We start from the raw sequence: 15,012 nt of genomic DNA on the forward strand, positions 1-15,012 counted from the left end.
GGGGCAGTTTACGCTTTATAAACATCGAAGCAGAGAATTTCAGTGCAGACAATGAGACAGTTTTTCCCCCAGAATAAGGCTTCACATTGATTAAATTTTAAAAGTAACGTCAAGCGGAGTAATACGTTTTTTGACGTAACTCATTGTGACGTAGGCAAGTTATGTTATACAAAATAGATAAAATCTTTTATCCAATCAAATGACGTGTTACATGTAAAATTAAATTACTCTTACATAAAGCCACGAAGTCTTTGGAGAGAAATTCCATAATTTTTTCTCTTACATATTAGTTTCCAGGACTAACTTTGAAGAAATGAAGTCGAACATGACCCTGTTCCTTGTTTCACTCTACTGTATGATGGTCATTACCAGAGCTGATTCTCCAAAGCCAAAGACCTTCCGCCAGGACTATGTAACCTATAAAAATATATGCCGGGAAATGGACTGGATACCAAAGTGTGATTGTTATAAGGAAACTAATCGAGGTAAGTCGTTCAAAATAAATCTGTATTAATGCAGAATTCATTTTGCCTTCTGTCTGGATAACACTAAACTTTAATTTCAAATTCAAATTATCCATATCATGAATATATTTTTTGTCATATAAAAACGTAGAATGTCGAATTTTCTATTTATTGCTGTCTGTTTTTGATTCCTGTCGTGGGTCATTGAAAACGTTAGAATATCTAAATTAAAATTCTTTTCTGTTTCAACATTTTTTGATATATAGTGACATGGCTAAAGTTTAAAAATTTTAAGGTCCTGCCTCTTTTGGTTTTAGAAATTGGACAAGAAGGATCGAATCTATGAAAATATTTTAGGGCATTTAAATTTATTATTTCCCCCTTCATTTATGTCTTAGGCAAAACGAAAGTTTAATAACCCTTTTGGATACAAATTTCCAACAAAACACTTATGAATAAACCATTCGATAATTCCATAAAAAGTACCACACTTTTGAATTGCCAGTGGAATTAATACAATTAATCTCTATATAGTAATGACAGAAATGGTTTATTATTTTGCATATACTTATCGAGTTCTATATGCTAAATACAATTTAATAATTTCAGGTTGTCGTGGAAAGATTGTGGCATTTCATGCTATTCTATATAAAACACTTAACAACGTTCGAAAAAATACAGTCATAAAGTTCAGAAACGTTTTGACCAACGAAGGCGGAGGTTACGATGCGACAACAGGTAAATTTACCGCACCGGAGGATGGCGTCTACTCGTTTTCCTGGACATACTGCACAGACAAAGGATCCACTACATATATAGCTGGTATTGTAGATGGCACTACTCGTGCATACATATCCAACTCTAATCAGGCAAGTGGATGGCAAAACACGTCAGGACACCTTGTCATAAAAGTGAAAAAAGGAAATCAATTCTGGGTTCAAACCATCAGCAAAATTTCCAAACTCATTCATGAAAGTTACACTTTCCTGTCTGGGTACAAGTTGTCTGGTTGTTAATTTTTAAAAATATAAATTTTCCAACATATTTATTTTAAATGTATTTTGTTGTTGTACATGTGTACAGTGTGATGGAGTTTTCTTTCATGAAATGTGGAGATAAACAGTATTCAAGCTAACAAGTCAATAAAACAATACAAAATAGGAACGGAGCAAACACGGACGTCAAAGACATCAGGGGCGAGATCAGTTGATTGGAGGAATGGACAGCCCCTGCCGACCAGTCACACCCGCTGTATGCTCATTTTCATGAACGTAAAAACCGTCGTTGATTCATTGTCTAATAATGGACTAACACTTATGACTAACAATAAGTATGAAACACGTCCGTCAACATTTGACTCAATGATGAACTGTATTTGTTAACAAGTTCATTGTATCTACCATAGAATTTACGAAATGATAACTTTCTTCTTTTATCAACTTATTTGTAAATAATTTACTTAGTTTTTAAATTGTAGAGCATGCTCTTGTGAAACTGAGGGATACATATCCCGTTTACAGGTGTAAGTAAAATATCCAAATATGAAACGGATGTGTCAGACACTGTGGTATCTTTTATCTCAAGCTCTCCAGGATATACATGTATCGTATCGATATAAAAATGGAAATAAGCAGTGTTAATTGACAATACGTCGGCAAAATTATCTATTTTCGAGTTAAAGGTAACAGCAAGTGTTTTCTCCTTTTAACGTATAAGATTTTGAACAAATTCTTCTCATATGAATACAATAACAGGTCTGCTAATAACGGGGAACAATTGGTACTCAATGAAATTCCAATACATTTTTGTGAGACCTGATCTCCAAAAACCGCATAGATATTTTCAATCAGAAACTTTTTTCGTTCTGATATCAGCTTCAAAATTACTGGACGTATAAAAATGTTGCAATGATTGCCTATCCACGCTAGGATATCTTATAAAACTTTTTTCTTTCTTAAAATTAAAAGGTACTATTCTTTTACTTAAAAGCACATGATCAGGGCATAACGGGAAAATCCTTCATCAATTCAGCGTGTAAATAATGGACTAACAATTAGTACGAGGGGCATTTGGAAATAAATGAATATTGAATAAAAACTATTAAACATTGTTTTTCAGGAAAACTGATTGAAGAAAATTAAAATTTAATCAATTTTCTACAAAATGAGAATAAATTAATTTTTTTCAAATAACGCGAACCCGAAATCTTGACATATGACGTACACAACGTCTGCGACACTATAATTGAGCGAAACAATTGCAAGTGAAGTTCCTAATCATTTAGACGTTCATGGCAAACTAACAACCAAGCTATATGATAAACGTGATGACTTTAACTTTTCTATCGTCAACTTCCCTTACTTATGCAGCAACATACCTTCATCACCTGCATACGGAGTATATATATCTCAGTTGATTCGATACACTAGAGCTCGCTCTACGTATGAACATTTTCTAAAACGAGGTAAATTATTTACAAGCAAATTGATGAAACAAGAAAATCATCAGTCTCGTTTAAAGTCATCATTTTGCAAGTTCTATGGTCGATACAATGACCTTGTCAGGAAATACAATTTATCATTGAGTCAAATGCTGACTGACGCTTTTCATACGTGTACTTATTGTTAGTCCATTATTCATACACTGAATTGACGACGGATTTTTCCGTTATTTCCTGATAATGACAAGCAGCACACGGCGGGTGTGACCGGTCAGCAGGGGATGCTCACTCCTCCATGGCACCTGATCCCACCTCTGAAGTTTCAGAGGTCCGTATTTGCTCAGCCCCTATTTTGTATTGTTTTATGGACTTCGAGATTGACTACTGTTTGTTATCTCCATATTCTTCTTTTAACCACCGAACATGTATCTCTGCTGGTGGACAGTTTTCCGAGGATACTTGTCGTTCAATACCTATTCATTCATAAGTACACAGAATAATGAAATGTTACTGGCAGGTGCGTCGCCCAGTATAAAAAGGCATAACTCTTTAGAGTCTATAAGGGGCACAGACTCAAGTAGTTCATTTGGTGACCCTCGGATAATCCTCAGGGATATTAATCATATATGTCACATATACAGTCTTCAGATTTCCAGTTTTGGTATAAAACCAATACATCATACACAAAATTGAAAGAATGTAAGGTTCGATTCTATTACAGATTTAGATATATTTGATAATTCCTTTTCCGATCCCGTGTCTTCTGTTTCAAAATGTTCTGTGCGAAACTGTAACACCTGTGACATTTTGATAACTAACCCTTCTTTCAACAGTAATCTTACTGGACAGAGCTTCTATACTAAAACTTGGGAAAATCTGAACTGCAAATCTTCTAATGTTGTCTATGGAAAATAATGTAATCTGTGTGGACTTGTTAATGTTGCTGAAACCAAGAGATCGCTTAACAAAACAATATCAAGTCATCAATTTCAGATAAATCAGTCCACAGTGTAATAATGTAAATGTGATGGGACTTTTTAACCATACACAGAGACGTAAGCGTAGTCATGGGCATCGTTCGTACAATAAAGCCTCTTTTGATTCATTACTAACTTATAAAAATCAACAATTAGGTCTACATCATATTTGCACCAAACTTTACTCTGTTCCTTTAAATCTTTTAAGCAATCTTCTTGAAAAGGCAAAGGAAAGTCCAATTTTTCATTCCTCGTCACCAGAATATAGGCTCGGATCTGTGATTATGGATATTGCAAATCATAGGCTTTTAGAACCGGCACGTTTTACGGAAGAAAATGCAGCTAAAACAATCCGCCTTTTCCTTAATTAAACTTCAATATGCCAATAAAGGAATTGACGCGGTTAATACAAGTACATATGTAATATTCTTAATCACGAAAAGGTCCAGTCTTGCGTTCCACCATATTTTACGTTAAAGACTACACCTTGTATTTCCTACAAATATACATCGACCATCGCTTCCAAACTTTTCGATTACAACAAAAAAAAAAAAACTTTACATGGTTTGGATACCGAGTATTTGAAACATAATTCTCCATCGTGTTCATGTTCTTCTTCGCCCTATAACTATAGTCTTGGTGGACACGTTATTACAGGTGACGCAAATATAGTTAATAATGAGGACGTCAGATCACTTATTTTAAAAGGTCCCAAATATAGGGAACCCCGATCCTTCAACTGGCGTCGGCATTTCATAAATACCGATATTATGGATTCTGTTGAAAATTACGCCAGACGATGGGCCAGGTATGAAAAAGAACACGTTGACACCTTGTCAGAATGGATTAAATGTATTAGATCCATGTTAAAGTCGCGTATTAAAAGATTGAGAGGCAGTATGAAAACCATCTAATCCTTCTGTGTTCAAAAATTCAGAATTGAAAAGAGAATTAGATAGATGACATGATCAGCACGTTCTGGTCCCTATCGACAAAGCAGGTAACAACATTGTCTTCATTTGTAAGGTTCATTATATAAATTGTATTTTAGAAGAACTTGGATTTAATTCTACAAGTGGTAATCCTACTTACATCATTTCTACGGAAGAAATTCTTCAAAATCAAATGTCAGTTTTAAATATTTTTAATATTCCACTGAGCCCAAAGGAATTTGAACTACCCAATATATATATTGGATTCCGAAACTTCATAAAAACCCTTACAAAGATACATGGATGGTTCCAGTAAATGTTCAACCAAGCCTTTTTTGTTTCTTTTCACTAAGATATGGACAGTAAAGAAGAAAAACCTTCAGGAGTACTGTGCAACAATATATTCAAGAAGTGGTGTGAATCATGTGGGTACTTAAAAATTCCAAAGAACTTTTGAACAATTTGAAATCACAAGATTTAACCAAAATGAACAGCTTAAAAACTTACGACATTTCAACTTTATATACAACCATTCCCCTCCATAAATTAAGTCAAGGCTTTTTGATATCATCGACACCTGCTTTTTTAATAAAAATGGAACTCATAAAATCAACTTACCTGGTCATTGGTCATTTGCAAAATTATTTTGTTAAACACAATCTGATTGGACACACAAGTATTCTGAAGTTGACATCAGAGATGCTTGAGTTTCTGATTGACAATATTTATGTGGTTTTTGGAGACCAGGTATTCCAGCAATCTCTTGGAATTCCCATGGGTACCAATTGCGCTCCGTTATTAGCGGACCTATTTTTATATTCATATGAAGCAGAATTTGAGCAAAATCTTATGCGTGAAAAGAAGAAAACACTTGCTGTGGCCTTCAACTCGACATCTAGATATATCGACGACGTATTATCAATTAACAATGGTAATTTCCATTCCTCCGTCGATACGATATATCCTGGTGAGCTTGAGATAAAAGATAACACATAGTCTGACACATCTGTTTCATACTTGGATATTTTACTTGAAAAAGACGTTAATGGCAATCTAACAACCAAGCTATATGATAAACGTGATGACTTTAACTTTTATATCGTCAACTTCCCTTACTTATGCAGCAATATATCTTCATCATCTGCATACGGAGTTTATATATCTCAGTTGATTTGATACGCAAGAACATGCTCTCCGTACGAACAATTTCTAAACGAGGTAAATTATTGACAAACAAGTTGATGAAACAAGAATATCAGCAGTCTCGTTCTAAGTCATCATTCGTAAGCTCTATGGTCGATACAATGACATTGTGAGCAAATATGATTTATCACTGAGTCAAATGTTGACTGACGTTTTTCATACTAAAAGTTAGTACATTATCTATACATTGAATTAACGACGGATTTTTCCGTTATTTCCCGATAATGACAAAGAACACAAGTGTGAACGATCGGCAGGGGATGCTCATTCCTCCTCCTCCTGATCCCACCTCTGATGTTTTGGAGTTCTGTATTTGCCATGCTCCTATTATGTATTGATTTATGGACCTTGATATAGAATACTGTTCGTTATCTCCATATCTTTCAACTTAAGTACTACCAGATAAGCACCATTTTAGGTGTATCATATAATATCATTTAATATGTTTCTTTCCTAAATGGCAAGTTAATTCCTAATACACAAAAAGTCACTTTAAATCTCTGGTACGTATAGGTTCAGGTCCCTTTTGTTAATTGCACGTATGTACAATTTGCCTGTCTTGCATTGTCTTCTGTACCATACACCTATCAGAATTGCTTTCTTCTGTTTTAAGAATAGATATATGTAATTTTGAAAGTTTGGGTTATAAAATGAAAACTTCACTTGAAATGTACAAAGTGCATTCCTTGGATATCAATGAATAGTATGGAGATAACGAACAGTATTCAAATTCAAAGCCCATAAAACAATTCAAAATAGGAGCAGATCGAAGTGCACGGACCTCCAAAAAATCAGAGGTTGGATCAGGTGCAATGGAGGAGTGAGCATCCCCTGCCTAAATAAAATAAAATAAAATTATTCAGAAAATGATTCATGATAACAAAGGGCATGCTTACTTACTTTAGGCCTCTGATTTAATTAAATATATATCTCTAAATTGTTATTTTGTTTAATGTTTGGAGTATAGTCAGAGCTAGCATACATGAGCGTGGGACTCTAAACAAGCTAAACATTGTAATATTTAAAGGTTTTTCTTGTGAACAGAAGGTTAATAACTGATAACATGAATAATACTGCATGTTATTCCATATCTTTTAATCGTAACTAGTATGTAGATATACGGTGTATGTAAGAGTTTGCAGTTTAAATTCAAAAGTGATTTGTTCAGTTCACCTATCAGAACTACAAAAAATTACATTTGATAGTCTTACCTTTAATTTAATCATACAATCCAATATAATTTGAGCTCATGGGAACAAGGAAATGTCAACATTTTTAAAAACTTCTAAAATAGTTATGGAAGTTTTAACTTCAATCTGTCGCCGACAAGTAGACATATGTTGCCGACAAGTACAGATTTATAATACTTGGCTTGTTTTGTTTCCTAATAATGTTCTGAACTTAATCTTCATTTTTTTTTTAATCCAGGAAGAAGTGTTATAAAGGGTTATTAATCTTGCAACATAACCATCTAGACATTCTGATTCTTGCTTAGTATAAAAGAAAAAAAATCGTCACATTTTAATGGAATTTTTCTTCCGATATTAGAAGTCTGATATTGTAAGTACACATATATGGTTATTTTTATTTCAATTAAAACAGCACTATTGCAGCAACCTGAATCAGGAATAGGTAACGGATGCAAAAAATGATATTGCTTAGGGAAACAATTAAGCAAACTTTACAGTTCTTAGGCTGGTATCATTTGGACTATATGGTCTCATCAGAAGAAACCATATACTGCGTATAGTGGAAATTTGAACCGACTAGAAACGAGAGAATAATTTATGTCAAAACACTACATGTGATATTTACGTAGAGATATTGACAGATATTAATTATAACCAAATCTGAATCTGTTCAATGAGACATATGAAAAAAAAACCCAACAGTATTCGAGTTCGAGTAACTGATGTTAAAGTCCATTAAACAATTTAAAAAATGGAGCAGAGTAAACATGGACCTCCAGAACATCAGAGGTGAGATCAGGTGCTATGGATGAGTGAGCATCCCCCTGCCGACCCATCACACCACTTCATGCTCCTTGGCACAGACCATAATGACTTTGGCGTTACCATCGGACTTCAGAGTCCCATCGCATTTTGTAGTTATGCATAAATATTTTGATTAGCTTTTTATGAACCGATATTCTAAAGGGCTGTGGCTATGATTGTTACTATACTATTATCATGATTTGCAATTTGACAGTCTATCTTTATTTATTTAAATAAATGGCGTTCTTGAATGAGGGAAAAAGAATTGCTTTCTTGTCAACTGAAAAGAGGAAATGTACGCGGAAAAAGTGTTTAAAGAGTAAATTTAAATCAACAACTTTTACAAGCTGTGAACAAAAGAATGATACTATTTAAAAACTAATTTATACATAAAAAAGAAATAAGAGTATAGCTACATGTATGATACACTTAAAAAGCTAAATATTTTTTATTTACTTTATAGGAACATTATCAAGCTAGCAACAGATACCATTATTGTATTGTCAAGAAAACTACGATGTTTGTGTTGTGTATTTGTATATTCATCATCTCTTCTTCACGAGGTAGACAGGAAATGTCACTTTTTAATAATTTAATTTACAGAATGTATATTCCAAAACAAAATATTCTTGAAGATATATTTTCAATATAACAATATATATTATGAAATCACAATTTTCAAAATGCTGAAAAAGAGAAAGTTATATAAAATTCAGGATAAGGCACATTTTTAAATATATATATATTTTTTCAAATTTATAGCAATAGCCATCAAACGCCAATGGGCCTCAGAAGTTACAGCATTTTCGTCACAGTACGACGCAACTCGGTAAAGTCGTTTAAGGCTACTACATGTATATTAGATACAAAACTATTCTGTAACAACAATAAATATATCTCTAAGTTTTAAAAGTTTTAAATTATACTACTTTTATTTTTTAATGATCTAATATCTTTTTAAATCTTTTAGATACTCAGCGAAACAGATACTGGGTAAACCCAATGTTTATCCTCGCTATGGTGATATTCCGGGCACATGGGCACAGGCAAATGGACAACTGAACGCAGATCAGTTCATACAGGTACAGTAAATGTTATCTAAGACATATTTAAGACATGTAAGATACTATTATAAGGTAAAAGATGTGAAATAAAAATGCTGATGTTATTTCTTTTATTTTTCGGTAGGGGATTATGTCTTGATTAGATTTGGGAGTTCATATAAGATTCTCTCTCGTATAAAGATACCAAAGTTACGTAGTGCATGTACTTCCTTATCATTAATCATTTTGTTTATATGAGTAATATATTTCTACGTTGTCAGGTCAAGTTTGTTGAGAAGGTGTGGATTACTGAGATAAATATCTATGAAACATTAAATGCTGGGGCCGTCAAAAGAATATTGGCAAAGAACAAAGTTGACCAGTGGATTGAGATTTTTAAGGTTTCACAGGCACATTTAGTCAGGAAGTCTAGAATATTTTCACCCGAACTACAAGTGAGATATTTAAAGATGTATTTCCTTCTATACACATGTTCTCATTGGTTCCACGATTCCTATTCTATTTACTGGTTTTAATGTTTACCCCTTCATTCAACTGATTTTTGTTAAAAACACATTTTGTAGATATTATTGAATTTTTAACTCATTTTGTTTAGATAATTTTTCTAAGGAAGTTAATCATGAATATAAAAAAATACATTTTTAAAAGAAACCTTCTCTCCTTCACATTCCAAACACGCATCATTTCAGAAACAAATGATACGTAGATGATGGGATTAAAAATATATTTATATAACTAAACAACACTTTGAAATGAAATTTTATTCTGTTCAGAAAGTAAATTTTCCTGTAAACGAGCTAAGAATCGAAGTTGATTGTTCCGTGTCCCATTCATGGGTTGAGATTGACGCAGTTGAAATTGTTGGAGGTATTGTTTTAATATAAATATCACATGTCTTAAACATGTTAGAGATAAGAAAGCTGAATTAAATTCCAATAATTAAAATGAAATTAAGTTTACTTAATTATATATAAACTGGAACGCAAAAGAGAGTTTGTGGAAATTAATCATACGAAATTATATAAATATTCTTCAATATTAATGGATTTTGGCTGATAAATGGCTGAAATCATCAGTGTTTATTCTATTTGTATTTTTTTCATGACCAAAATGTATTTCCCCCCTTTACAAAGGTGAAGGGGATTGTCCAGAACAGTTTGAGAAGCTCTGGGATTCCTGTTATCTCATCAAAAAAGATAATGTTTCAGCAGACACAGCATTTGTGAGTTATAAAACACCTTTAAAAGTACAGATTATTAATATTACCTACAAAAACTAAGTACGAAATGATTTATCTGCTTCTCTGCATATATTTAAGGCTAAATGTTTAGACATGGGTGGATATCTGGCCAACTTTGAAACACTTGAAGAGGCTTTGCAAATGAAAGAATTTCTAAAGAAAATGATTACAGGTATTACACAGATTTCTCATTGGCATTTGTAATTATTAATGCCTTTGCCATGATTAAGTCTTATAATTAAATTTTTGATCAACTACATATTGATTTATGTCGGATTGTCATGGACAGGAATTCACTTCTACGTTGGGGGAAGAAACATCAACAGAAGAAAGCCCGGTGGGGATTGGAGATGGATCAAGCACGGACAAATGACTGAGATGAAATATCACGCCTTTGGAGCCGGACAGCCCAATGGATCAGACAGTTCTCCCCAAGACTGCATGTTCTTTTATGCAGGAGAACAATACATGTTCCACAGCGTCAATTGTGATGATGGTACACACCTTGGTGGTTATATCTGTGAAGCATGAAAATTGTTCATTTCTTTAAAATGCAATTAATCTTAAGCACGGTGTTAATGTTATTAATTAAACATATGAAAAAGAAAAAAGAGACCTTTACTGCACATAATGCCCTTCATCATTTCATCTTATAACAATCTACAAAATTCTGAAAGTGCAGTGTGTACTGCTCTTAAGGTTTTAGTGTAGAAAATGATGATGAAGACATCAAGAAATTGCATTTATTTTTTAACTATATCATATAAAGTCAGTATGAAGGATATGGAGATAACGAGCAGTATTCAATACCAAAGTCCATTAAACAATACAAATAGGAGCAGAGCAAACACGGACATCTGAAACATCAGAGGTGGGATCAAGAACCATCGAGTATCTACAGTTTTTTCTGTTTATATAGTATAATTGTTTGCAAATGCTACATATAATAGGGTAGAATTTTGACTGAAATATTTCATACTAAATTGTGGACCAATTATTTTATACTTTAAAATACCTAGATTATCTTCAGGTATAAATGGCCCGGTATAAACATGTACATGTATACAAAAATTAAGGCAGAATTATATAGGGTATGACCGTTGTCCAGCCCAATATTGATTAATTGCAGCGTCTCAATTTAAGGTTCGGAATCCACTTAAAGCTCTCTCCTACCCGTAGAGTTTGATCACAAAAAGTGTCGTAATCTTGAATATATACGCCTGTATGCTTTGACGTCATGTTAAGCCTTTCCATCGCAATTGAAATCATTGACAGCATCAATATACAGAATTATTTCGTAAACTGCAATTGGATATTAAATTATTGCATCAAAGTTCAATTTCCGACTCTGCTTTACTCGCATTGGCCATTATTTTAATGAGCTACGAAATAGTCTCTTCCTATTCAACAATGGCCAGAATGGGATAAGATTGTACTTTTTGACCGTGGTTTGCGACAATGGATTAAACAAAATACTATTTTTTGATTAATATGTAGACGATGCTACCGTTATGGCGAGCGCAGATATTTATTTTGAACAATTTAGATCGGGCTTGTCAAACTGCACGTGGCATTTGGAGCTTCTAGACTCTGACGTCACATGACGTCGTATGTAAGAGGACCGTTCAAAAATTACGCGGATTCTGCTATTATTTACTCTTACATTCTCATATAGTTATGAATTTTTTCAAAGAAATATGTATCTTACAAATTGCAACTAATTTTGGGCAAAATTTCTGTATTAAAAACGAAATTCTCCTAAAATTATCGCTGTGTTGATATCAATGATGGAGAGGTACGCAGCACGAAAAAAAAAAAAAAAAAAAAAAAAAAAAAAACATGAAACACAAACATGCGGAATCCAAAATTTATCTCAAATTTTCTACAATACGCGATATTTTTTGGACAATTTTCTCAAATGTATCTTTATATTGTTCTACTACTATGTATTTAAATTTCTGAAGTTTTGATATTTGAAGTACAAACAGAATTATAGTGATTTTTCTCTGATGCGATTCCTGTGAAATGACGTCTCCTGAATGACGGAGCAACAGACTTCTGTTAAATTATGCGTAACGTTCGAGTTATCGCAAACATAGTTCAAAAATATGCATAATAAAACATGAAGTAGGCTAGAGTTTTCGTGGCATTTGTCTACAAAAAGCAAATTGGAGATTTAGACCGTTAGATCTCGGCAAAAAGATGGAAGAACGGGAAGAAGATTATCGACGAAAACTTTATCTGGACTGTCAAGAACGCGATTGAGAGGGACCAATTTCACACTATCATATCTCATGAATACCTGCCGTTTTTGGTTTTAAAACAAAAAAGAATATGCTTTACTTGTTTTATTCATTTTAAGCTTGACAAGAAATGGTGTGCGGATGTTGAGTAGATAAGGTAATTCCAACTGTAAAGGAACTCTTGGGAAAATGTTGAGAAAATGAAAAATATTTTTTAATAATGCCCGTGACGTCGAAGATTTTGCTGCTCCGTGACTTAATGATATGTCCTGATTAATCACCCAAAATTGATACCAATTTACAACAATTCGATATGAAATTTTAAACACCATATAAGTAAAGATTTTTTTATATATATAATTATGTGTTACATTTTGCCCGATTATGTCGTCAAAAATATTTTTTCTGTGCAACAAGCTTTAAGTCCGCATAATTTTTGAACGGCCCTCGTAAGTTACGTTTCCAAAAAGAAGCCTGAACAGTGCTGAAAGTAAATGAAGAACGTTTCGACTACTATTTATCTTAAATATTTATCCATTAAATCAGGGCATGTTTACTTTTAGTTGAATTTTTGCTGCTATTTTCGCGAGAACGTAGCTTTAACAAGTAATGCATTGTGGGTCCAAATAACTGCATCAAAAAATTCTATCGAATGAATGTGGAGTAGTTCGAATTTTCTTTTTGCAAAGGCGTTGCTTTAAGAGTTCGCAGTGTCGAGAGTCTTTTAGCGACGCTCGCTCGCTCGCTATAAGTCCATGTTTCGGTTAAAATATTTCGCATTAGAAATTGAACGCTTTATTTTCCGTCATTGTGAAATAGTAATGATCTGTATTTAAAAAAATAAACAGGCTAAAGGTATTCAATGTTTAATGATGATGTTTTGATCAATTTTGAATAAATATAAACATGTTAAAATTGCATTGCTATTAATCAATAAAGATGAGATAAAGGCAAATTCATACGATTGATTACATGTAAGATGATGATTTTGCACCCTTAATGGTTTTAAGAATTATCTGCCATCTAAAAAATGAGAAAAGTTTTTATTTCTCATTTTTTTGTGGTAAATGATTCATTAAAGGGGGCCGACTTGGGTTTTATTGTGTGAAACCTACAATAGCGAAACTCTTCATTTTTATACCTTATATAACTTCCATTAGCTACAGTGTACATGTAAAGTTAGGGGGAAATCTCCCGCCCAGGCATTTTTGAGGGACCGTCTCAAAATACAAATACATTTATTATAGGATTATATTGAGAAATGCTAATTTTTAGCGTTTTAAAGCAAGTTATTCAAAAACTACAATAAACTTTTTGTACTAACTTAAATAATTGATGAGTAATACTTTATTATACACTACGTGTAAGAAATACAAAATTCTACCGTCTTATTACAAGAGGGGGCATTTCAAAATTCCAAAAATTAACGAATGCTCCTGTTCTGATTCTTTGATCTTATTTTGTTATTAGAACATTAGGTATTTCCTTTGTTTTCTTGGTGTCGTGTAACATTATGAAACTGTTTAAGACAAAGGAGTCACTAATAATTGGGTCAATCTCAGTTTTCTTTAATTACTCTCTTTTTAAATTTTTGTGTTCTGAATTCAGGAAAATCTTTTTCATTAATGCCTTGTCACTTGTATTGCAAACATGTCTTATACATTGCCCTTAATAAAGCCTTTAAAAACTGATTTTGGGTGATGGTTTTATATGTTGAGGTGCAAAGATTGCACATTTTTATATAGAGCTGCGCCGATTCTGTAGAGGCATTAATATTGGATCAAGGAGATTAATAATGGGGTTGAGATAAAAGGGTCCTGCATTTTGCTCAAGAAGAAGATAACTGATGTGTTTGCCACGACCACCAAGAGCTGTGATATACTGTATGCCATGTCAAAAATTGTGAAGAATGTGAGAAATCAAATCACTACAGTTACTGGACAATACAAATTGGCTTATATGATTCGATCGAAAATCATACTAAATTCGTCTACAATTACATTTGATGAGTTGATACGGCTTTCTACTACAGTTCATGAAGTTAGGACGATGCTAAAATCAGTGTATTTTTGATGTGGGTCTTCAAAACAATTATTCACTACAAATCATAAACCGAAAAATCAGATTTCTGATCATATAACTCGTTTAATCTCTTTGGATATTTGGAACTTTTCTGAAGATTATAATCAATACGATCAGATTTTTTTCGTCAGATTTCCAAGGAAAAAAAAATTTGAAGACGTAAAAATGACTAAACTTCAATATTTGACAGTGAAGAGATTTTTTTGCTGAAAATTGGCTTTAGAGAATTACCATAAATAAATGCTTTGTCAGAAAGAGTATTGTATGGCTTATGCATTGTTCATAGGATTTTATCATCTTTGACAAGCCCGTGTATCTGAACCTTTGCAAATATTGAATGATTATTGCAACGAATCCTTTTCAACACAAAATT

The 15,012-nt window shown here is 33.0% G+C and overlaps 2 protein-coding genes across 2 annotated transcripts; both read left to right on the forward strand.

Annotated features, from left to right (window-relative positions):
* The first annotated feature begins 225 nt into the window (after window positions 1-225).
* Window positions 226-1,480, forward strand: LOC134269267 (complement C1q tumor necrosis factor-related protein 3-like). Its single transcript, XM_062751468.1, has 2 exons — window positions 226-485; window positions 1,074-1,480. The coding sequence occupies exons 1-2, from the start codon at window positions 314-316 to the stop codon at window positions 1,478-1,480; spliced, it is 579 nt and encodes a 192-aa protein (XP_062607452.1). The 5' UTR covers window positions 226-313.
* A 7,827-nt stretch (window positions 1,481-9,307) lies between these two features.
* LOC134269272 (uncharacterized) lies at window positions 9,308-10,860 on the forward strand. Its single transcript, XM_062751472.1, has 5 exons — window positions 9,308-9,508; window positions 9,848-9,941; window positions 10,208-10,296; window positions 10,393-10,486; window positions 10,604-10,860. Exons 1-5 carry the CDS (start codon window positions 9,308-9,310, stop codon window positions 10,843-10,845), a joined length of 720 nt encoding a protein of 239 aa, XP_062607456.1. The 3' UTR covers window positions 10,846-10,860.
* The last annotated feature ends 4,152 nt before the right edge of the window (window positions 10,861-15,012 follow it).

The sequence above is a fragment of the Saccostrea cucullata genome, unplaced genomic scaffold (assembly GCF_032062105.1).
Source record: "Saccostrea cucullata isolate Sc308-1 unplaced genomic scaffold, CSIRO_AGI_Scuc_v1 ctg1018, whole genome shotgun sequence".
NCBI lineage: Eukaryota > Metazoa > Mollusca > Bivalvia > Ostreida > Ostreidae > Saccostrea > Saccostrea cuccullata.